This window comes from Mercenaria mercenaria, chromosome 13, assembly GCF_021730395.1.
Source record: "Mercenaria mercenaria strain notata chromosome 13, MADL_Memer_1, whole genome shotgun sequence".
NCBI classification, from domain to species: domain Eukaryota; kingdom Metazoa; phylum Mollusca; class Bivalvia; order Venerida; family Veneridae; genus Mercenaria; species Mercenaria mercenaria.
The window spans coordinates 61724266-61747733 of NC_069373.1; the positions used below are offsets into that span (position 1 = coordinate 61724266).

Here is a 23468-nt window from a genome sequence, read left to right on the forward strand (position 1 = left end):
ACCAGTCCATTTTAGATATTTAGCAGGCTATAGGTTAACAAAGAGCCATTAAGCAGAGCACAGTTTCTCCTTGCAATTCACAGAGATATGCTCACTTACTTCTCTGATATTTCATCATAGCTTGCCAGTATAATAATGTGCCCTTCCTTGACCAATGTTTTCATGTCTTTATGGAACTCATAATCTGTAAAATGTAACAAAACATTATAAATAAGTAAGACCAATTCAAAGTCAAATCATTTTTAAAAACTGTAAACGAAGTCCTGCACAGAGTCCTGTTGAAACAATAAAAGAACAAGTGACATTATTAAGTTATTTTGCTGTAGATGTAGAATAACTTTATAATCAACATTTTAATTTCTGTGAACTTCAAGGCAAGATGGCAAAGACAGTACTATATAGCTCACCTGAGATTCACAACTGGACTGAATAACTTTAGTTGAGGGTCAACCAAGGAACAATGCTGTGAATGCAGGGATCAGCGGTTTCTGAGGTGGCCATGTTTTTATACAAATCAAAATAACAGGGTCACTATTGCTGCGAAATTATGTTGTAGATAAAGGCAACGGATTCAAAGGTAAAGATTTTCAAAGTTTTCCTTCTAGCTATACAGAAACAAGTATGCCCATGGACAGAATGTCAAGCCTGCCAGCTGTCTAAGTGTGACCTTGACCTTAGACCTGGTTCTTGTGCAAGACACTCCGTCTCATAATGGTGAACATTCATGCCAAGTTACATCAAAATCCCAGCATGCATGAAGAAGAAATGCTCCGGACAAACTTCAATTTGACCTTTGACCTCCAACTGTGACCTTGATCTTTGAGATAGGAACATGGGGTTTGGGCATGACATGCCTTCTCACTGAGGTAAACATTTATGCCAAATATAAACAAGATTGGTACAAGCATGTCAAAGGTATGGTTCAGACAAAATCGGATAGATGCAAGCACGGACGGACGGACGCAAACACATACACCGACCCGCCAAAAGTTACGACTAAGTTGAGCACACCGCAAGCTCAACAAAAAATAGGTCCAACCCCTAGCAGTCATGCTTTAAAAAAATCAGAATGACTTGAAGGAATCTGGTAAAGGATCACCCAAGGAAAATTGCAATGAAATCATTTTGAAATCAGGCCAGTGGTTTCTGAACAGAAGATTTTTAAAGTTTTCCATATAGCCATATAGAAAACTAGCCCCTCCCAGCGACCATGTTTTTAAGGCAGCAGAATGATTTGAAGGATCTACTAGAGGGTCACCTAAGGAATATTTCTGTAAAACTATTTTGAAATCGGGCAACTGGTTTCTGAGGAGAAGTTTTTGAGGTTTTTCTTTTGGTTGCCATGGCAACCGAAATTCCGTATGTATGACCTAAATTTGAAGGAATCCAAAAGACCACCCAAGAAACATCTTTTTGAAGTTTAGTTGACACTAGCTCCATTCTTTAGTAGTCATACTTGAAAGGAATTATGGATGACAGATAGACAACAGACATCCAAGATTCCTAAAAGCTGAACATGAGCATTTTGTGCTCATGTGAGCTAAATAGATTTAGCATTTAGAAGAAAACAAATAAAACACATGCTTTTAAGGCTCAAACCATCTGATTAGTTGGATCTGATGCTGTTTATAAAAATTATTTTAATTATATATGGCAGTCAGTTAACCTAACTGGTTTTGCTGGATTCCGAATCAGTATTATAAACCTGTTCTCTGGAGTAAAAGACTATTTCTCCAAAATAATCAGATGTTTTTGTTGGGTTTAACATTGCACCGACACAATTATAGGTCTTATGGTGACTTTCCAGCTTTGATGATGAAGACCCAAGGTGCCCCTCCATGCATTATTTCATCACAAGCGGGTACCTGGGTTGAACCATCAACCTTTCATAAGCCAGCTGGATGGCTTCCTCACATGAAGAATTCAATGCCCCCGAGTAAGGCTCAAACCCATACTGGTGAAGGGCAAGTGATTGGAAGTCAGTGACTATAACCACTCAGCCACAGAGGCCCCTAAAATAATCAGATGTAGACAAAGTGTTAGCAGTCAATTTTTTATGTACCTAGAATTCGAACTTGTAACCTCCTTTGAAAGTTTTGTGCTCAATTTCTTGAGCTACCTGGGCATGCCGAAATGTCAATAACCCCCTGAATTGTTTCACTAAGAATCAAAGTCTTACCATCAACATAGGTATCATATGTCTTAACATACTCCACCACCAGTGTTTTATCTGAAACAAGATATTAAAAATCCTCTTCATCCACATTTAATTTCTGTAAAATCAGAAACATTACTGTAAAATCACAAACATCAGCAAGGGATTACTTTTTGCTAATTCTGTGCTTCTTAAAATTTTACAAAAATGAGTAACACTGATATATAAGTCATTTTTATGTGAAAAAATGTACAGTTTACAAAAAGATTAAACATTGCATTATTATGACTGTTTTTAAAGTTAACAAAAATTTCTTCACTTGATAACAAGCACATGTTATGTTTATTGAACTGTCAATAGTGGAACCTAAAATCTCCTTATGACTTCCTGTCAAACAAGTCAACAGCATCTTCTTAACAGACAAAAATAACATCAAATTAACCTGTAGTTTCTAGGTCAACTATCAATCATCCCTGTATAACAAAATGTGACTGTATTACATGAATTAACTGACTGAATTAACATTTCAAATACTTTTAAGGAAATTAGGCATCGAAGACCTCTTGTGTTATTAAAGATATGTAGGCTATCTACTTTGTAACACAAAAATACAATTCCAACATTTAAAGCATGTGCGTTAAACCAGTATTTTATTGTACATAATAAATATTTGTTGGAGGAAAAATTCTTTTAGACTTTGTGTTGACTGGTTGTTTTTGGTTAGTTTTTCAACGGTATTTTAGTTATGTAACGGCGGGCAGTAAACCTAACCAGTGTTCCTGAATTCTGTACCAGTACAAACCTGTTCTCCGCAAGTAACTGCCAACTTTCCCACATGAATCAGAGGTGGAGGACGAATGATTTTAGACACACTATCTTTTATCAAATCATCACAAAGAACATATGCCTCGCCCAGGGCTCAAACTCCCAACCCCGCAATCCATAGATATGCGCACTCCCTATTGGGCTAAGTAGGCGGGCTACTTTGTGGTTGGCTCAATCAAAAAATTAAATTAAATTAATAAGGGTCCTGGGACATAAAAATGTTTACCTTTAACATTTGAATCCCAAAATATGTATCTTTAAAATTTGCAATCAATGAACTTATGTCCCACCAAAAATGCAGCTTTTGCAAAAAGAACAGAAGTTTATGCCTATAAAATTAAATCATTTCACAGTTTGTTACTGGTTTACTAAGAATATACTGTCTGAGCTTACCATTTATGATAACAATATTCATTCCTCTGTCAAAGTTCTTAAGTTTGTCACTTACAACTCTGTAAAATAAAATCATTTACTGTTTTACAACTGTATGTAAATTTATGTAAGTGAGATTTATACTGTTTATGTTGGTTTCAGTAATACTGCAGTCAGTGAACCTAAGCAGACTCCTGAATTGAGCCGTGCCATGGGAAAACCAACATAGTGGGTTTGCGACCAGCATGGATCCAGACCAGCCTGCGCATCCGCGCAGTCTGGTCAGGATCCATGCTGTTCGCTAATAGTTTCTCCAATTCCAATAGGCTTTAAAAGCGAACAGCATGGACCCTGACCAGACTGCGCGGATGCGCAGGCTGGTCTGGATCCATGCTGGTCGCAAACCCACTATGTTGGTTTTCCCATGGCACGGCTCAATTTTATATTGGTACTGACTTGTTTTTTGCATGTACCTGTTGACAACTTCTCCACATCATTCACCAAAGGAGGACAAATGACTTAAGACACAGTGTTCTGTCAAATCATCAAGGAGAACTGAATACTTATCAATATATAGTATTGTGCTTTACCAACTGAGCTAATTGGACTGGTTTTATATTTTCAAATGATGAATATGAAATATTGGGCTGCCGAACATTGATCAGTTTTAGTACGTGCAACGTGAAACAAAACTGGGAATGATAATAAAGAACATCAAAAAGAAATTTTAGCTGAATGTGTAACATGTAACATTTGACAACACGTTGACACATAAACATGTATGTTAATTAATTCTAACTCAGAGATTCTGAAACATTAATTTATATAAAACTATTACAATTAATTTATCTGACTTGTTTTTACCAATAAAACTTTGATTTTACAAAATGTCTTAGCAATAAAACAATTAAATTACATTTGATTTTGATAACATATAACAGGTCCTTCTTTTATTTCAACCCCAGTCTTCACATAGAAACCAATCTGACCATGCCCACATTTTACACCACAATGTCCATCTGAAATAAAGTATAAACACACAATAAATAAGCATTCTAAAACTTGCCAAATGATATAATCCCATGATATCAAGGATGAGTGAATAATATGAAAACATCTGGTCATTCCTGCAAAACCTGCTTTTACGCAAAACTGTCAAAATTGTTTCTTGTTCTTTGACCTACTGATCTAAGTTCATGTGCTCTGCACAATGTCTCATTGCCACCTCCCTACTACACGTCAAATTCAATGTCAATACCTTGAATGTTTATTAAGTTATGCTTTGGACATAAAAGATGAAGGCAGCTTTGACCTTGCTGTAACCTTGACCATTGACCTACCAACTCCTAGTTCATGGGCTAGAATACTGAAGGGGGGACCTTGACCTTGACCTTTAACCTACAGACTTGGTTCATGCACGCTGCACATCATCTCATTACCTACTACTTGAATTGTTATTAAAGTGGAAAAATGCGCATTTTTCAAGTACAAATCAAGCTGAAGTAGATGTGTGAGAAAAAAAGGGTGAAGGAAATTACAGCTTTTAACCCAATTTAACAAACTCTTCCCGTTACCAGTACAAGATAATTACTTTCCAAATATGACTTTCCTTATTTTGACTGGGGCAGTCATTTTAAGAAAAGTCAAACTGCACGCAGGAGTTGTTTCCCTTCAACTACAGAAATCTCTACCTATAGGTAAGGGAGATCACTGCATAGAAGACTGAAGAAAAAAACTATTATCTTATTAGTCTGATTTCTTTATTTCTAGAGCATCAACTTCAAATACTTATGCGGCATTATCGTTAATTTAACACATTTAAATGCACAGCAACCGAAAATTGCTTTTATAAAACATTCACCAAAAACACACTATGTGCAGTAAGATGCACATAATGCCACTTTAAATTATGCTCTGGACAAGACATATGAGGGTCAAATTTTACCTTTGAGCTCCATTTGTGACCTTGACCTTTGACCAACTGACCTGATTAATGTGCTCTGCACATTGTCTCAACACCATCTACTTGTCTGCTAAGTTTAAAATCAATACTTTGAATAGTTACTATGTTATGCTCCAGAAAAGCAATACGAGGGTCAAATTTGACCTTTTAGCTCCATTAATGACCTTGACCTTTGACCTACAGACCTGGTTCCTGAGCTCTGCATATTGTCTCATTGCCATCTACCTATACGCTAAGTTTAAAATCAATACCTTAAAGGGTTATGGAATTTTGTTTTTCTAAAATGGGCATATAAAACGGGGCAGAATTTTGACAAAATAGAAGCTATAGTTTGTTATTAGTTCTGCTAGGTCACAGCATTATGCTTAAGACAAGTCTGAAGTTTGAAAGCATTCGGTCCGGTAGTTTTAAACAAACGTGCTTACATGCAAATTTTTTACGATATGAATTCTGATGCCAACAAAAGGGTGACAACAATAACTCTTCCATTTGAAAAATTTCAGACAGTCAAGCTATAACCACAGAACCACTCACCTGTAAACAAATCTGGTAGGAGTTCTTACTTCTCTAAACACTGTAAAACCAAAGAAGTATAAAATACACAGAATGGCAACTGGCTGTAATCTCGCGTGAGCTCGTGTCAGAGCGTGATTCAGCATTATCTTACTAAAAACAAACATCGGCGAGCATGGAGTTACAATTTGTATCTTTAAAACTACATTTAAAATACATGTTAGCTTCTAAAACAAGTTTACATTAGTTTAATTTGAAATGGTCTTAAGACACGAAGTACATGTTTTTTTTTGCCATCGAAAGAAGCGTGGTCATACCTTGATAATTATTTTACCGATGAATAATTGCTTTCACATACAAAATGGCGCGTGGAAAAAGCGCCACTTCCGGTAAACGACATCTCGTTTTTTTGTCACGGGATGTTGGCGAGATTTGCTCTATATGCCTTTCAAGTTGCCAATCTATATATTTTAATAGCTCTTTGGTAAAACATAGTGCCACTCACCTGTAACATTTACAAATCCTGTAGGAGTCCATACCTCTCTAAACCCTGAAAAAGTAAATGTGTGTAACTAGTGTACATCCATTTATTCAAACTGAAACTAGAATGTGTCTGTAGGATACAGGGTGTCACCACTAGCCCCCACACCCCCCTGCCCCACTGGTACATTTGTCACAAATAGGGGGAAATAATTCAAATGTTTGCAGCCTTATGAAAAGCATTCATTATTCTAGGCCATATACTGTTTGAGCTATGAGCATCACAAACAAAAAATCCACTATTTTGGCTATTTCAACCAGCACAAAAAGTATCAAGCATTCATATAAAATGATAACTGAATCAAAAGTTAAAACCAGTACATAAACATATTTGGTACTGCCGTTACGTAAGTTTGATATAATTCTCATTATGTGAAGACGACTCTTCATTAATTTGATCAAGATCTCAAAATATCTAAACCAAACTGACCACTAAAAACTAGAACTATCAATAAAAGCTATTAATGCCCCCATGCCAAACTTAGTAGCCTGAGATTCTAGTATTATTTTTGTGCTATTACTTGAAAATCCATTAATTGGTTTGAGAGATATGCTTCTGGAACTGAATAAAAGATGGACTGACCAACACATCTGGGTGTATAATAATGCCAGAAGAGAACCTGTGGTCTTCTGTCAATTTAAAAGCTGAAAACACTGACTGTATTTAAAGACTAATAATTAGAGTTCAAATTTACTGCCTGTCACAGGTGCATATAGTTATACAGTAGGTGTCCTTGTTATTTGTTTATAGATTCTCGGTACATTATGTGCACAGATTGTGTAATTATGCTTTTCTGACAGTTTAAAAAACAATGGGACTGTAACATACATAAACAGAAAAATACCTCTTGCTCTGTGGACTACAGATCCAATATATAGAGCCAAACAGCATAGTATTGTCAACACAAACAGCTTTTTCACTCCTGAAAATGGGAAAATATAACATGTTTGATTTTGCAAGAAAAGACAACTCTTTTGCTCTTGTGAAATAATGACAACTGTCGACTAAAATGGGGAAAACTATAACCACTGCACAATATCAACTGGTCGTGGAAAAACATTTATAAAGAAAAGACTCATTTCTGACCTCTCTACAATGTTTACTCTTTAACTGGAAATGTCTGAAGCTGAAAAAGGGAAAACATTCACTTAATAATTCAATTATTAGAAAGGTGTTCTTTTATGACTCTAAGATGAATGGATGGAAATTGTTGGAAATTACATATTGGCAATCGCAATAGACCTTGGAAAATTGAAATAATAACACAATCAACTACTGCTTGTATTTCAGGAAAAGGTGGGCACCTGGGCAGAACCACTGACCTGTAAGCCAGCTTGGCAGTCTCCTCAAGGATCAAAAGAACAAGAGCTGTCGGAGGACAGCAACGCTCGACTATTCAACAGCCTTGTCAATTGAATGAATACAAAATTCGATAAAAGGGGCGATAAAAGGGGCATAATTTTGTATAAATGGGAAAAAGGGTTATGGAACCTTCACAGAGCTTATCAGCTCATAAAGTGAACAAGTGCGTGAAGTTTCAATCCTTTCCCATAAGTGGATACTGAAATACCAGCTTACTTACAAAAACTTAACCAAAAACTGCTAAGTCGAAAAAGGGGCATAATTTTGAAAAAAATGCACAGCAGAGTTAAGGGACCTACACAGTGCATGTCAGATCTTGACAGTGAACAAGTTTGTGAAGTTTCAATCCATTCCCATTAGTGGGTACTGAGATACCAGCTTACATACAAAACCTTAACCAAGAATTTCTAAGTCGAAAAAGGGGCATAATTTTGACAAAAATGCAAAACAGAGTTATGGAACCTGTCCAATGTAGGTCAGTTTATCACAGTGAATAAGTGTGTGAAGTTTCAATCCATTCCCACAAGTGGTTACTGAGATACCAGCTTACATACAAAACCTTAACCAAGAATTTCTTAGTCGAAAAGGGGACATAATTTTGTAAAAATGCAAAATAGAGTTATGGAACCTGTGCAACGTAGGTCAGTTTAACACAGTGAATAAGTGTGTGAAGTTTCAATCCATTCCCACAAGTGGTTACTTAGATACCAGCTTACATACAAAACCTTAACCAAGAATTTCTAAGTTGAAAAAGGGGCATAATTTTGTACAAGAGCTGTCTGATGACAGCGCGCTCGACTATTCGAAGAATTGATTGAAGAATGGGGTCAAAATATTTCCACGGATATTCAGACAAAAGAAATAAATAGATTAGACAAACAATGTTCCTGTATTACTTTGATTTCGATACGTCTTGCACTAAATGGCAATATATGAGCTAATTTCAAAGTCCAAAAAGGGCCATAATTCAGTCAAAATAGTTATGTACTCTTGCCTACAGATGGAAATCATAATGATAAACAAGTGTTCTAAGTTTAAAAGCCATATGTCAAATAGTTTTGACAGAACATGGACTTGTATGAAAACAGAACCAATTTCAAAGTCCAAAAAGGGCCATAATTCAGCCAAAATAGATGACAGAGTTATGTTCTCTGTCCTACAGATAGAGACTATTATACTAAACAAGTGATAAAAGTTTCAAAGCCATATGTCAAACACTTTACAAAAAATATGAACTAGTACGGAAAACTTAACCAAGATTTCTAAGTCAAAAGGGGTCATAATTCAGCCAAAATCCTTGATGGAGTTATGTACTCTTGCCTATAACTGGACATGGTGATGGTAAACAGGTGTTGAAAGTTTCAAAGCTTTATCTCAAAAGACTTTGTCAAAATATGAACTGGTATGAAATATTAACCCAGATTTCTAAGTCAAAAAGGGCCATAATTCAGCCAAAATCCTTGATGGAGTTATGTGCTCTTGCCTATAACTGGACATGGTGATGGTAAACAAGTGTTGAAAGTTTCAAAGCTTTATCTCAAAAGACTTTGTCAAAATATGAACTGATACGAAAAACTTAACCATGATTTCTAAGTCAAAAGGGGCCATAATTCAGCCAAAATCCTTGATGGAGTTATGTGCTCTTGCCTATAACTGGCCATGATGATCGTAAACAAGTGTTGAAAGTTTCAAAGCTTTATCTCAAAAGACTTTGTCAAAATGTGGACTGGTACGAAAAACTTAACCCAAGATGTGACGCAGACGCCGTGGTGAGTAGGATAGCTCTACTTATTCTTCGAATAGTCGAGCTAAAAAGCAAAATAGAGTTATGGAACTTGTGCAATGTAGGTCAGTTTATCATAGTGAATAAGTGTGTGGAGTTTCAATCCATTCCCACAAGTGGTTACTGAGATACCAGCTTACATACAAAACCTTAACCAAATCGGGACGCCGCCGACGCATGGGTGAGTCCAATAGCTCTACTATTCTTTGAATAGTCGAGCTAAAAACTGTACACCCTAAGCAAGGTTTCATACCCACAGTGGTGAGGGGCAAGTAAAATGAGTTACTTTCTACGCCAAAGTTCATGAAAGTAAAATCTCTCATTTTTTTTAATACTATATAACATTGACCTATAATCAGGGTGTTATCTAATAAAAATCATTAAATCATTTTTCCATGTCAGTTTCCCTAAAAAGTTCTTCAATACTCACTTTAAGCATAAAACCACATGTATTCTTGTCATTTCTAATGAATAAATTGGTTTGTATTAAATCATATGATATTTTCACAAGCCAAATCAATTATAGTGCCTCAAATAGGTATTATCGGTCATGTAAGGATATCATCAGATGATACAAATACTCTAGATCAAACTCCACCTCTTTATTTCAGGTATATTCAGCTATAATTTCATTTTCTGATGGTGAAACATTTTCACTTTCCAGAGATTTTTCTTACCTTTCTGCACAAGGAGCAATTAACTGCTAATTAAATACAACACTTAATATCCCAACTTGTGCAATAGCCATCCTTGAGAAAGATGTTCGAGTATATATCCTATGTTTGCAACCAGAAATAGTTCAACTGTATACAGGCAATTTGTTTGTGCCACACTTACTACATTTTTGGTTTCTGCTTTTTTTTTGCACTTTGTAAATATGTGGAAAAAAACCAGGCTCTCACTAATAACCAACTTGGGCAACAAAGACGCATCAACTTCTTTAATTTGCAAAAGTGACTTCTCCCTCTGACAGCTAAATTCTAAGTCTAGCTTGAGCTCTGACATTACCGATATGTCAAAATTTAAGCAACACAACTGTTATCAATCCTGATCAATGTTATAAATTACAGAAATTACAAACTGCTAATTAATGGTTAATTTATAATTAATAAAAACCCTTACCTTGCTAAGTTTCTTAGATGGACTCAGGTCCATCATTCAATTTTGGCAGTACCATTTATTAATTGAAGGGGTGTTCATAGAAAATTTTGACTATTAGCAATTGCAACCTGGATGTGAGCTGATTTGGTCTTGACGCAAAGATATTCGCTGAAACTAAAGTTAATATGATCAGGAACAATTTTCAAACTAACCAAATTTTACATTTCTTCCAATGGTCCATCATAGATTAATTCAGGCTAAACAAGTAAAGAATTCGTATAATTTACACAATTAAATGAGAATATTTATAAATACTTGTCATCAAATCCAACACATTCAGTATTTTCTTCAATAAAGAAAGCTACAGCACACAAAAACTTGGTGAATCGATTAGGAAGTATGGGTGTTTTTTTTTCTATAAATCTTTCCTTCCTGGCATGGAAACCTAATAAGACATCCAATAACCATCAATATACTCATATTTCACGGCCATTTTGTTTCTGAATTGTCCAACAGCTGTATTACATAACCTAAAGCATCGAAAAAGTACAAACTTAAACGAGGTCGATTAACGAAGTGTACCAGACATATAAATAACGGCAGTCAAACCATACAAAAACGGCATTTGCTTTTAAAGTACAACGCAAACCTTATTTCTTGTCAAATTGTTCCATGTATTCTTAGACACAAAGATACCCAGTTTATTTAAAATATTTTTAATCACACCAGCTACTAAGGAAACTATAACAATTATTATCACCGACTTTTCATACATTAATGGTAGTTAAATACCAGTTGGTAATATTATTTTGTAATTGGAATCGTAAACATTTTCTGAGCGCACAATTAACAGTCTGCTTTCATTGGGTTTATTTAATATTAAAATTTCGATATTGACTAAAATTGCAAAATCATAAAAAATCAAATAAACTAATCGATAGTGAATGACTATCCTTGTTATTGCATAGATATTTAACTAATTATGACATTGCTTTTTGTACACTTGTATTTGCAAATTGCATGAAAGTTCTTGAGTCAATGCCCCACTAGGCAGTACCATTTATTAATTGAAGGGGTGTTCATAGAAAATTTACTGACTGAATAGCGAACTGTGCAGACCATGGATGTGCAGGCTGATCTTGGTCTGCGCTGATCGCAAAGGATGAATCGCCTGCCACCAGCAGGCTAAAGGTTAAGAGTTTGAAATAGATCAGGAAACAAGATTTTCAAAACTAACCAAACTTTCTTTTACATTTCCTTCCAATGGTCATCACTAAGGCAGTTCCAAACTTGTCAGGGGCCTGGAAAACAAATAAAGATTTTCGTTAATAATTTCATCAACCAATTTAAAATGAAGAATAATATTATGAAATAACCATTTTCAATCAATATTCACAAAAAATCACTACTTCAGTATTTTCTCTCAAATAAACAGAAGCTACAAGCACTACGAAAAACACTTGGGGTGACCATTCAGATTCAGGGAAGTCATTGGGTCAGAAATATTGTTTTTTTTTCTGATAAAATCTTTCTCTATACCTGTCAAAGTGAAACTCTTAATTAAGGCATCGCCACAGTCAAAATTCAATATCAGTTCATATTTTCAGGCCCAGTATTTTTCTCTTGAAAATTGCACTAAAGCCTTAACAGCTGGTCAAATTATCATCAACATAGAAGCATATGATGATAAATAGTACATATGCAGCTTGTAAAATGTCCGAGTCTCGTTCAGACCGAAAGTTTACCCAAAAATAATGAAATCTTACGTGCAGTCAAACTCCAATATAAAAAAATATTACAAAGACAAAATTTAGTTCATTTTAAAGTACATACTGCAAACTCTTATGGATTCTTGTCGAAATTGTTCCTGGTTATTGCATTAGACACAAAAAGACAACCCCATGTAAATTTAATTTAAAATATTGTTTGTACATGCATTACTGACCACAGCTAGCTAGGTAAACCTATACACAATCCTATTATATCACCTGTTTATATACATGTAAATTATGTGTGAACAGATAACACAAATTGGATAAATTGATGGTGTCGGGATTTTTGTGTATAATTCAGTAATCAGGTAAATTTTCAAAATAATTTCTGAAGACTTTATTCTTCACAGTCTGCTTTACAATTGGCTGTAATTATCTTTTAAATGTATTGAATATATATCGAGTTCAATTGCACGTAAAATTGCAAAATTTTGTCATTTTGGCAAGAGAAAAATATCAAATAAAGGCATAATACAGGTAGTGAAATGCACATCCTTTTACTTGCATAGATATTTAAAACATAATTATGACAAAATTATTGACTTTATTGTTACCACTTAGTCATCTTTTATTTTTATGAAAATTTGCATGTAAAATTTTGAGTCAAATGGCCGCCACTGTGGGCGATGCCTTAAGTCTCACTCTTAAAAATTTATTTAAAGAATTATACTTATAAATAACCTGCCTGGCAATAAAGTTACCATCCTTGGCCGTAATCCTAATAACCTAATAACTTTCACAACCCTATGACAAACGCCTCTTCATCAGCACGGATTGGTCGCAGTTAATTAGACGGCTACTGCTCTATCCAGAGACTGTATCACTACACGTGAAACAGTTATTTTAAGCTTCTGCATGCAATATGGTTACTTTTGAAGTCGGTGATGTTTAAAATAAGACAAAATATTGCATTCATAGAGGGATTTGTCACTTACCTTCTGGAAATTCGATATAATCTTCGAAAATAACCACTCCGTGTGTGATCAGTTGATTCGATATTTGACTCGAGTTACCTTCCTTGTCCCATTAATCCATCCATCCATCAATGCATCTCCAGCTGTGTGATGTATCAATGATGAAATATATCATATAGGCCAGTTTTGGAGTTTTCCTACAGCTGTCGCTATTTTTTACTTTCATTATTCTAGTAACAGAAACTCACAAAAACTGGATTTTGAAAAGCTATCTGAGTATCGTAAGATTTCTTAAAAAATATTAGATCTAACATCCATATATTTCTCTAGCAATAAATAAGTCACAATTAAAGCTGTTTGTTTGTTTTGTTTTTGTTTTGTAACTTTTGACAGACTCTCTATCTTTGTTTTTTTTAGTAACATTAGTAACAAAAGGTAGCATCCCTTTATAACTCTAGTAACAAAAGAGTCACAAATTGAAATTTACGATTTTTTTACAGACCCTCTGATTGTATTCTCTTAGCAACATAAACGTAACATTCCTCTATAACTCTAGTTTACAATGTATAAATACCCAAACAAAAAAATTCTCTAATAAACACTATACCTTATAAACACTATCAAAACTGCTTTTTCGGTGTTTGTTAGTGCGTTCCATTGATACAATCAAGAAATGGTTGCAATGGATCGCAAACGGAACGTGTTCCATTAAATGGATCGCGATTTTGAAGCGAGTTATTAACTTTACAGAGCCATTCAGAAGGCTTAAAATTTCTCCTCTTTTATCAGGAAATGTATGGTTTTAATCCATCCAATTTACCATTACAGCATATCTTCTAGTTGCTATGGTTATGTTACGTAATCTCATCGAAGGTATAATATATAGGGACAGAAATTGGTGCATTTTGTAGGTAATAACTTGAAAATGGTGGTTGTTATTTCGTTTATTTTCTATGATTTACAACTAAAGGTATTTTCTTAATACTTACAATTCAGTATAAATAAATGCGAGTTTACAAGATGAAATATACAAATACATAAATGAAATAGAAAGGTTATAATCTTTATAAGCTTAGATGTGATTTCGGTGTTTCCACGGTTAAAGTCAATGAGAATGGGCAAAATAATGAGAAAGAGCATATATCGAGGCCTTGTAAGGGACAGCGTTACTTCAATAAATAAGTTTACTTAACAATAAATAAGTTTAATTAACGTATTTTTAACAAAATATTTCATGTACATTTTTCCTGATGATAACTATTCCAAGTACACCAGAGTAAATATTTCTAAGGGTACATCTTAGTCAGTTGAAAAGCTTTCTTCAGCAGGACTGATAGCTGATTCGGCACGACACGATTCAGAATTTCATTTATATCACAGTTGAAACTCGGTTTCTCGAACTCGCTAATCTCAAAATTCCACCTTCGTGTTACCATTTGGTTTCAGGGATGTTTCATTATCATTTTCTTCCACCATGAATATCATACAACTACTTTATTCCTTCCCTGACGCCAATCAATATACAGTCTAACCTGTACTAACGGTCACCTCCGATCAGCGGTCACCTCCGTTCAGCGGCCATTTTATGACGCCCCCGACGGATTTTCCTCTATTTTATCACTTTATTCAGCGGCCACCTGCCGTCCGCGGCCAGCGGCCACCGAAATTGCCTCCCGACCGCCGTATTTGACCCCTTTCAGCGGCCATTTTTCTTCCAGATCCAATTATTTTTAGGCAATAATCGCCGAAGATACCCGATTTTGAGAAGCACGTGGTTGCTAAGTTTCGCGTGACTTCACCACAAGAACGACAAAATGACATGAGCTTCTCAATTAAAACTGATAACCAAATGTGTAATCCCCTTTTGTTATGATCAAATGGCCAGTAATTATCGGCAATTAACGTGTCACCTCGTGTCAAATTTGTTGTTCACAGTTTGACCTCGGTTAAAGATAATACTCGATAACTAATTAGTAGCATAATATTTGTGACTTTTTATACTTTTGTCATCAAAATACTATTAAATGTATACGAAATTAATTGTGTTTGAAAAAAAAAATATAAACCACTCTTATCTTTTACGGAACGTAACGGCAATCTTAGATTTAGCGTAGACAATAAGCGCCGAGAGTAGCTTCCCTTACAAAAATGGCGAAAATTGTAAACAAACTTGTTTTTAAGTTGGGAAATTGTCTGTAACAATTTTTGTAGTAAAAAAACCACGCCGGAGTTTTAGATTGCTAAGAATACCATTCGTATTGCGAAAGCAAATGCACGTCATTGTATCCTGGTAAAATAATAATAGAAAACCCAAAAAGAAATGGGCCTAAAGGCTATAGACTGGTCAGAAGTCTGAAAAATACATATACTGGCTGCACCTCCGATCAGCGGTCACCTGGCTTAAGCGGCCAAATTGTCTGCTTCCCTTGGCTGGCTGCTTAAGACAGGTTAGACTGTATGACACGTTTGGGAAATGTATACGTCTTTTCTCACAACCACGTCTCTCTGTTGGTTTATATTTTTCTTCCCTGTCTGAAAATTTTATTGTCTGGAGATGTCGAGTTAAATCCAGGCCCAGTAAGTCAAAACTCAGATCCTTATACCAAGCTTACTAGCGCCGGTCTTAGCGTTATGCATCTAAACATTCAAAGTTTGAAACCGAAGATTGACCTTCTTACCGTTGAAGCCGAACCATATGACATACTAGTTTTCTCAGAAACTTGGCTAAGCTCTAACGTACCAGATGAGGATCTTTACATACAAAATTTTAAACCACCTTTCAGATGCGACAGAAGAGATCGAGGCGGCGGAGGGGTCGCCATTCATGTCCGTGACACGATACACGCTGTTGAACGTAAAGACCTACATATGAATAACCTTGAGGCCCTTTGGATTGAAATCCATGTTAACCAGCGAAAACTCCTCATAGCTGGAATTTACCGTCCTCCTGATTCTAATAACACTCAATGGCTTAACATGGAACACAGTCTTGACCAAGCGTTCAATGGTCATTTCGATGACATACTAGTTACAGGCGATTTCAACGTTAACATCTTGGCCTCTCCTTCTTCTAGAATGAGTAGACTCATCGACTCTTATAACGCCAAGCAGTTGATTTCGACTCCTACATACTTTACTGAACACTCTTCATCTTTTCTCGATCTTATGTTTGTCAAGAACCCTTGCCACATTCTTTCTAGTTTTGTTGCTGACCCCTTTATTCCGGATCTATCTCACTTTCACTGCCCTATTGTTACTGTTTTCAAATTCCACAAACCCAAACAGTTAACTTATAAACGTCACATATGGTTATATGATAAAGGGGACTATCCTACATATAGAAACAATCTAAACACAACGGACTGGAACTCCATCTTAGATTGCGATAATCTTCATGAAACTGCAGATAAGATAGCTGATGCTGTTCTTAGCGCAGCTGCTGATAGCATTCCGAACAAATCGATAACAGTTAGACCTGACGACGTCCCATGGATCAATAAAGGTATTCGTATGATGATACGTAAGCGAAATCGGGCTCACCAACAAGCAAAGACTTCTAATAATGAAAGAGCATGGGCAAATTTTCGCAAAATTAGAAATGATACTACCAACCTTATCCGAAAAACAAAGAAGGAATACACAGAAAAATTAATAGAGGAAATTAATTCCGAAAATACTAATGTTAAAAAATGGTATAAACTTGCTAAAAAGTTCTCAATCAAAAAATCTCCCCCGATTCCTACATTAATAGACAATGGTTCTGAAGTATCATTAGACAAAGATAAAGCAGAGCTACTTAACACTTTCTTTTGTAATCAGTCTACTTTAGACTAGTGACACCAATCACACACCTCCTATTATACCTAATTTTACCCATTCCGTCTTGTCAAATATTTCTGTAACTGCCGAAGATATTCGAGAGGCAGCTTCAATAATAGATCCTTCTAAAGCTAGTGGTCCAGACCTTGTCAGCCCAAGAATGATCAAAGAAGGCATCCAGGAATTAGCCGGTCCACTGTCATCCTTTTTTAACACACTTACCTCTAACTCAGTTTTCCCAACTTCTTGGAAATGTGCAAACGTTTCTCCAATATTCAAAAAGTCTGACCCATCAAAACCAGTTAACTACCGACCAATATCTCTTCTCAGCTGCCTAGGAAAACTAATGGAGCGTTGTATCCATAAATATTTTTACAACTACCTTATTTCTAATAACTTCATCACACCATTCCAGTCTGGATTTGTTAAAGGCGACTCTACAACAAATCAGTTATCGTATCTCTACAACGATATTATAAAATGTTTAGACGAGGGTAAAGAAGTCCGTGATGTCTTCTGTGACATCTCTAAAGCGTTTGATCGGGTGTGGCATCGGGGTCTCTTAACTAAACTATCATCTATTGGAGTACAAGGCAATCTCTTGAACTGGTTTGAATCTTATTTCTCAGATAGAAAGCAACGAGTAGTTCTTGCTAATGCTTCATCTAACTGGTCTTCAATAAATGCCGGGGTCCCACAAGGATCTATCTTAGGCCCTCTTCTCTTCTTGCTCTACATAAACGACATTGTTGTTGACATAAAATCCAATATTCGCCTATTCGCCGATGACACAAGTCTTTACATTGTCGTGGAAGATCCTTTCATCTCTGCTGCTGCTCTAAATGAAGACTTGTCTCGAATTACCTCTTGGTCAAAATTATGGCTTGTTTCTTTTAATCCAGCCAAAACAGAATCTATTGTCTTCTCACGGAAACGAAACAAACCTTTCCATCCAACCCTTTTCATGGACCAGATCCCAGTAAACATGGTAAAAACACACAAACATCTTGGTCTTACTTTGTCTGACGATGCCAAATGGTCTTCCCATCTTTCATCGTGTATTAACAACGCATGGCAGAGAATCGGAGTACTCCGATCGCTTAAATTTAAATTGTCAAAAAAGTAGTCTTGAGAAAATGTATATTTCATTCATAAGACCACTCTTGGAATACGGAGACATCGTCTGGGATAACTGCACGAACGAGTTTAAAAACGATCTAGAAGCGGTACAGATAGCAGCAGGAAGAATTGTAACAGGGGCAACGCAATATTGCAACTCAGAACGTCTCTTGAAAGAATTAAACTGGGAAACTTTGTCTGAACGGAGAAGAAAACATCGGCTAATACAGTTTTATAAGATGAAAAACAACCTCACTCCTATGTATCTACGAAATCTCATTCCTAGCCATAATATTCAACCTTACCATCTCCGTTCTATTCACAGCATACCTTTGATCCATACAAACACCCAGTCTTATGCAAGTTCTTTTTTGCCCGCAACAATCCGTCAGTGGAACGCGCTCTCTCCAGATGTCCAAAATGCCTCCTCTCTTTCCGAATTTAAAAACAAACTTTCCATTTGTAAGAATAGCTCCAAACCACTCTTTAACGTCGGGGTACGAAAGTACCAAATTCAACATACCCGCTTACGACTCGGATGCAGTTCTCTAAACTTTGAGCTTCATCGTAGAAATATTGTTGAATCTCCTCTCTGCGAATGTGGTGCAGTCGAAACTCCGCTTCACTTTCTCCTTCAGTGTCCGAGGTTTCACCTCGCACGTCAACGGTACTTATCTGAACTCCCATGTGGTATCACACTTAATAATCTTCTTCATGGAGACGAGCATCTTGCATACGAAAACAACAAACTAATCTTCCTACGTGTCCAGAGCTACATAGCGGCAACTAAGAGATTTGACACATGACGGGGACATATTTGGTGATATTCTGCACTCCTTTTATCCCTTGTTTGACATCATGACCCATACCAAATCACAATTTGTTTCTTTTTTTTATTTCATATTCACCTCAGCTCTTAGTCTATATACTATTACATACCTTACACAATTGAATAACAATGATAAAGTTATTATAATATTTTTTGCGGTAAACGTAATGATATAAATCCTTTTTGCAAAAGTTTCAATTAAAAACTACTCTCACTAATTTACATTACTTTCCGGTCGAATAAGTGCAATGATAATTAGGCCAACTCCACCATGGAAAGGAATTAATATAAGCATTTACTTGCTTGTTTTCTAATCCAACATTTCATAAATGTATTTTGCACAATGACTATGTAACTTTATCGAAAGAAATAAAAATATGTTTAAACTAAAATTCCACCTGTCTCGAAAACATTTTCAAGTCCCGTCCCGAAAACACGTGCACAAAGTATCAATTTAAGTCAAATTTCGGTTATGTCATAGAAACACGCTCGATCCCTCGGAATGCGAGATACCCAGTTTCAAATGTATTTCTCATAAATAGCGATATTTAGCGAAATACCGCGAATTTTATCACTTGTTGGGCTATATATCAGGTGGTACACCGTGATAAAAAGAAATAACATCTCGCTAAATGTGTAACATACATATCTGCATGCGTTGTTCAAAGAGTTTTCAGTAACCAGTGTATTTTAGTCTTATACATGGTTGTCCATTTCAGGCAATGCATAAATTTGATAGAGATATGACGGCCCATAAAGATCGCCACTTTTCCCTACCATACCCACTCGGAAGCCAATAGTTTATTAAGAAAACCAAAGCGCTATAAAAAATAATGTATTTTATAGTTCTTTGAGAAAACAGAGGACGTTGCAGTTGCATTTGACATGAGCATCCATAAATGACCAATTGTTTAGTTTACTGAAATATGTTATGTTTGATGGAGAAACCAACAGAAATTACACTTCAGATAGTAAAACCGCGATCTCACTGTCACGGTTTGGTCTCGCGGTTTATCCTGGTTCAGTGATCCGGGATAAACCTTGTTCAATCTTGTTGAACCGGCGTACAACCTTGACGATTCCGTGAACGTCCTGGAAGATCCTTGATAAACCTTGTCGAACCGGCAAACGGCCCCGGTTGTTTAAACCGGGAATTACCGGGAACGATGGCCAAAACCCGGCATATTCCTTGCAATATTGGCGCAATGCCGGCAATTTCCGGGGTAACACCGGATATCCACCGTGTGTCTACCGTGATATTCCGTAGTTATCCGGGGTCACTGGCAATCACTTTATACACGGTAGAGCTGGGGCGAACATCGGCCCCGGGACGGCATGGCGCAGGCTAAGCACGGTATGGCTTCGTCTTGTACCGGTGGGGTTAGGGAAAGTTACGGTAAGCCCAGGTTTATCCGCCGATTAACTCCCGGTTATAGCCGGAAAATGCCGGCAAACCACCGGTTGAGTCCGGTAGAACCCCGTTTCACAACGGACTGTCCGGGTTTAACCAGGTGTGTGCCGGCTAATTCCGGCCACACGACGGTGACATAAGGTGAGGTCACGGATCTACGGTAACAGATGGTGAAGTTGCGGTGACATAAGGTAATATGATGATATAGTATATAAAACACTGAGTGTGAAAATCCTAGTTTGGGGAGGGAGGTTTTTGCCTTCCAGCAGAGTCTTCGTCCGTTGGGCTATGTGTTTGCCTCTCGGTAGAGTCGTCTTCAACTTGCCTTCCCACTGGTGTCAATTTTCTGGCAGGTTTCTTGGTCTTCGGCATGATGTTTCGCTTCAAGTAACTACAAGATAACTTATGGGGATCGACGTGCGTCCTGTTTTATATGCTACCGAGTAAGCACTGGTAGGCGCTGGTGTGTCACCGGAGCCGGGCTATGACGGGCACTACCGGCTATGACCCGGGTCACTCGGGATTACACCGGGATCAATCGGGTTCACGCCGGACAATCACCGTGGATAAACCGGGGTCAAAGTGAAGATTCTGCTTCATTATCGGGGATTTACCGGGACACAGTCGGGAATATGAGATCCAACTTATATTTTTGCAAAAAAATGTCACGGTTAATCCATATATACCGGCTAATGTTTACCGGGGCCGTACGATATCGTAAGACGGGCTCAAATTTGACACAATTAAATTATGTTTAAGCTGACGACAACAATTAAGTATAGATAAATAGAAAAAAGTATAATGACGTTTATACACTTAATTATAATTGTTATTGTTTTAAAAAGCAATAAAATATGATTCAATCAAAAAGACTACCTCGGATTACGCACGTATTTTCATATAAAAACCGTTATCATTACGCTACAATAATAAATATTACCGCACACTTTGAACACGTTACTGTTCGGTATTGTTAATTTAAATAATTATATACATATTACAATACATGTTTTTATATGAGGTTTAACCCCCCCCCCACCCCACAACACACACACACACACACACACACACACACACACAAACACACACCAGCTAGCCGGGTGGAGACTATGTTCGCATGAAAAATAACTCGATGGTGACAGCTGAAGACTACCATTCAAGAATAAGGTAGTTCGTTCTGTATTCATAATAATTAAACAATATTTCACAATATACACTGTATCCTGTAAATATATATCCCGTACATAGCGACTTAGCAAGGCTTGTCGAGCCTAATTTGAAAGTGTTCAAGGTTTGATTCCGGGGGTAGATTCAACAGATCGATTACTGGCAGAAAAAAATAGTGATATGTAGAATTGATATTGGATAGTTATGCCTGGAGTGGAGAGCGCGGACAGATGGAGGGATCGCTACAAGGACATGATGGTGCCCTCTGTTGTAGCGGTTCTCATCATGAACAGTTTGATGTCATCTTTCCACTGTTTTAGTTTCCATCATGAACACTTATGTGTCGGCTCTGCTCTGTTATAACGGTCCCTGTCCTTGCTCTCCTCTGTGGTAGATTCCTAAATGAACAGTTTGATGTCAGCGTCCTCTGTTGTAGTGGTTGTCGTCATGAACAATTTGATGTCAGCTTTCTTTATTGTAGCGGTTCCCGTAATGTCTGCTCTCCTCTGTTGTAGCGGTTCCTATCATGACCAGTCTCGTGCCAGCTCCCCGCTGTTTTAATTGTTTCTATCGCACCCATGCAGTCTCGAGTCAGGTCCTCTCTGAAATAGTGGTTCCTTTCTTGGCCAGTTTTGTGTCAGCTCCGCTCTATCGTAATTATTTCTATCATGACCAGTCTCGTGTAAGCGCTCAAGATACTACTCTATTGTAGCGGTTCTCATCATACCAGTCTAGAGTCAGCTTCGCTCAACTGTGCTGGTTCCCATTATACCAGTCTGGTTTCAACTCTGCTCTATTGTAGTGGTTCCTATCATGTCAAGTTTTGTGTCAGCGCTGAGACCTGACTCCTCTGTTGTAGTGGTTCCCATCATACTAGTCTGGTATCAGTTTCGGTCTATTGTAGTGGTTCCCAACATGTCAAGTCGGGTGACAGCTCTCCTCACGCCTCTGTTGAAGTGGTTCCCCTCCTATGTCGGCTATCATCCTGCCGGTATTCTTGAAATCTCCCGAGAGTGATCGTGTATCATTGTTAGTACAATTTGAGTCAATATTTTAATTATTAGTATATTTGGTTCTATCTTATATCAATTATTCTACAGTAGAAAAACAACAACTACTACTAAATAGCGCCTTAACTCGATCAGGACGCTACCTTTTCGTGGTATTTACTTTTTTTATTTACACTTATGAACAAAATAAATAAATGATTAATAATAATAATGATAAATCATTCTGAAAGTTCGAAAAATGGACGCCTTGTAAAATCTATTGTAGCTTATTTTTAGTTACCAACCATTCATGATGGGCGGCACCTCCAAAAGATGATTAGTAATTTTTGTTGGAGGAGAGTGCAAGACACAGAAGACGCTAAAGTTCCCGGAAAAGAATCCCTGGTTCTTTAGCACGCAAGGCAATGAAAACCCGTATGTTGGAATCTTATCCCAATTTCAGTCATTTCAGACGAAGGAGCTGGGGCTTGAACACCTGATTCAAGTCTGTTTCATGATCAGGCAGTGTTAACACTAGACAGTGCTGCTACTAAGTCTGTTCTGGTAAATTTTTCACATGCACAAAATAAATTTCCTGTAGATAGATAGAAACCAAAACTAGAAATAACACAATTGCAAAGTCATGTAACATTCAGTCATTGACGCCAGACATAACTACACACTATCTCAAAAAAGAAAAGATAACAGAATAGAACCACATTTTTGGCTGAGGTGAGAATATCATGTTAGCACGGTTATGCAGGCTAGGCGACATATATAACGTACAAGTGACCGTTGTAAACTCTGAACGTAAACAATTTCAAGAGGTTCGT

General features: G+C 36.8%; 2 protein-coding genes across 2 annotated transcripts in view; one reads left to right on the forward strand and one right to left on the reverse strand.

Annotated features, from left to right (window-relative positions):
* LOC123530600 (protein O-linked-mannose beta-1,2-N-acetylglucosaminyltransferase 1-like) overlaps positions 1-13422 on the reverse strand; it is a 53422-nt gene extending 40000 nt beyond the window's left edge. Inside the window, exons 1-8 of the mRNA XM_045311381.2 lie at positions 13323-13422; positions 11853-11916; positions 7214-7291; positions 6334-6378; positions 4269-4371; positions 3374-3432; positions 2180-2230; positions 100-184 (exon numbers count right to left, since the gene is read on the reverse strand). Coding sequence (XP_045167316.2) covers positions 100-184; positions 2180-2230; positions 3374-3432; positions 4269-4371; positions 6334-6378; positions 7214-7291; positions 11853-11886 — 455 coding nt within the window. The 5' untranslated portion in view covers positions 11887-11916; positions 13323-13422. The remainder of the gene's footprint in view (positions 1-99; positions 185-2179; positions 2231-3373; positions 3433-4268; positions 4372-6333; positions 6379-7213; positions 7292-11852; positions 11917-13322) is intronic.
* Positions 13423-15932: 2510 nt separating this feature from the next.
* LOC123530274 (uncharacterized) lies at positions 15933-17135 on the forward strand. Its single transcript, XM_045311045.2, has one exon. It carries the CDS (start codon positions 15933-15935, stop codon positions 17133-17135), a length of 1203 nt encoding a protein of 400 aa, XP_045166980.2.
* The last annotated feature ends 6333 nt before the right edge of the window (positions 17136-23468 follow it).

Coding starts and splice junctions, on each gene's coding strand:
- LOC123530274 (XM_045311045.2), top strand. CDS start 15,933: ATGCATCTAAACATTCAAAGTTTGAAACCGAAGATTGACCTTCTTACC.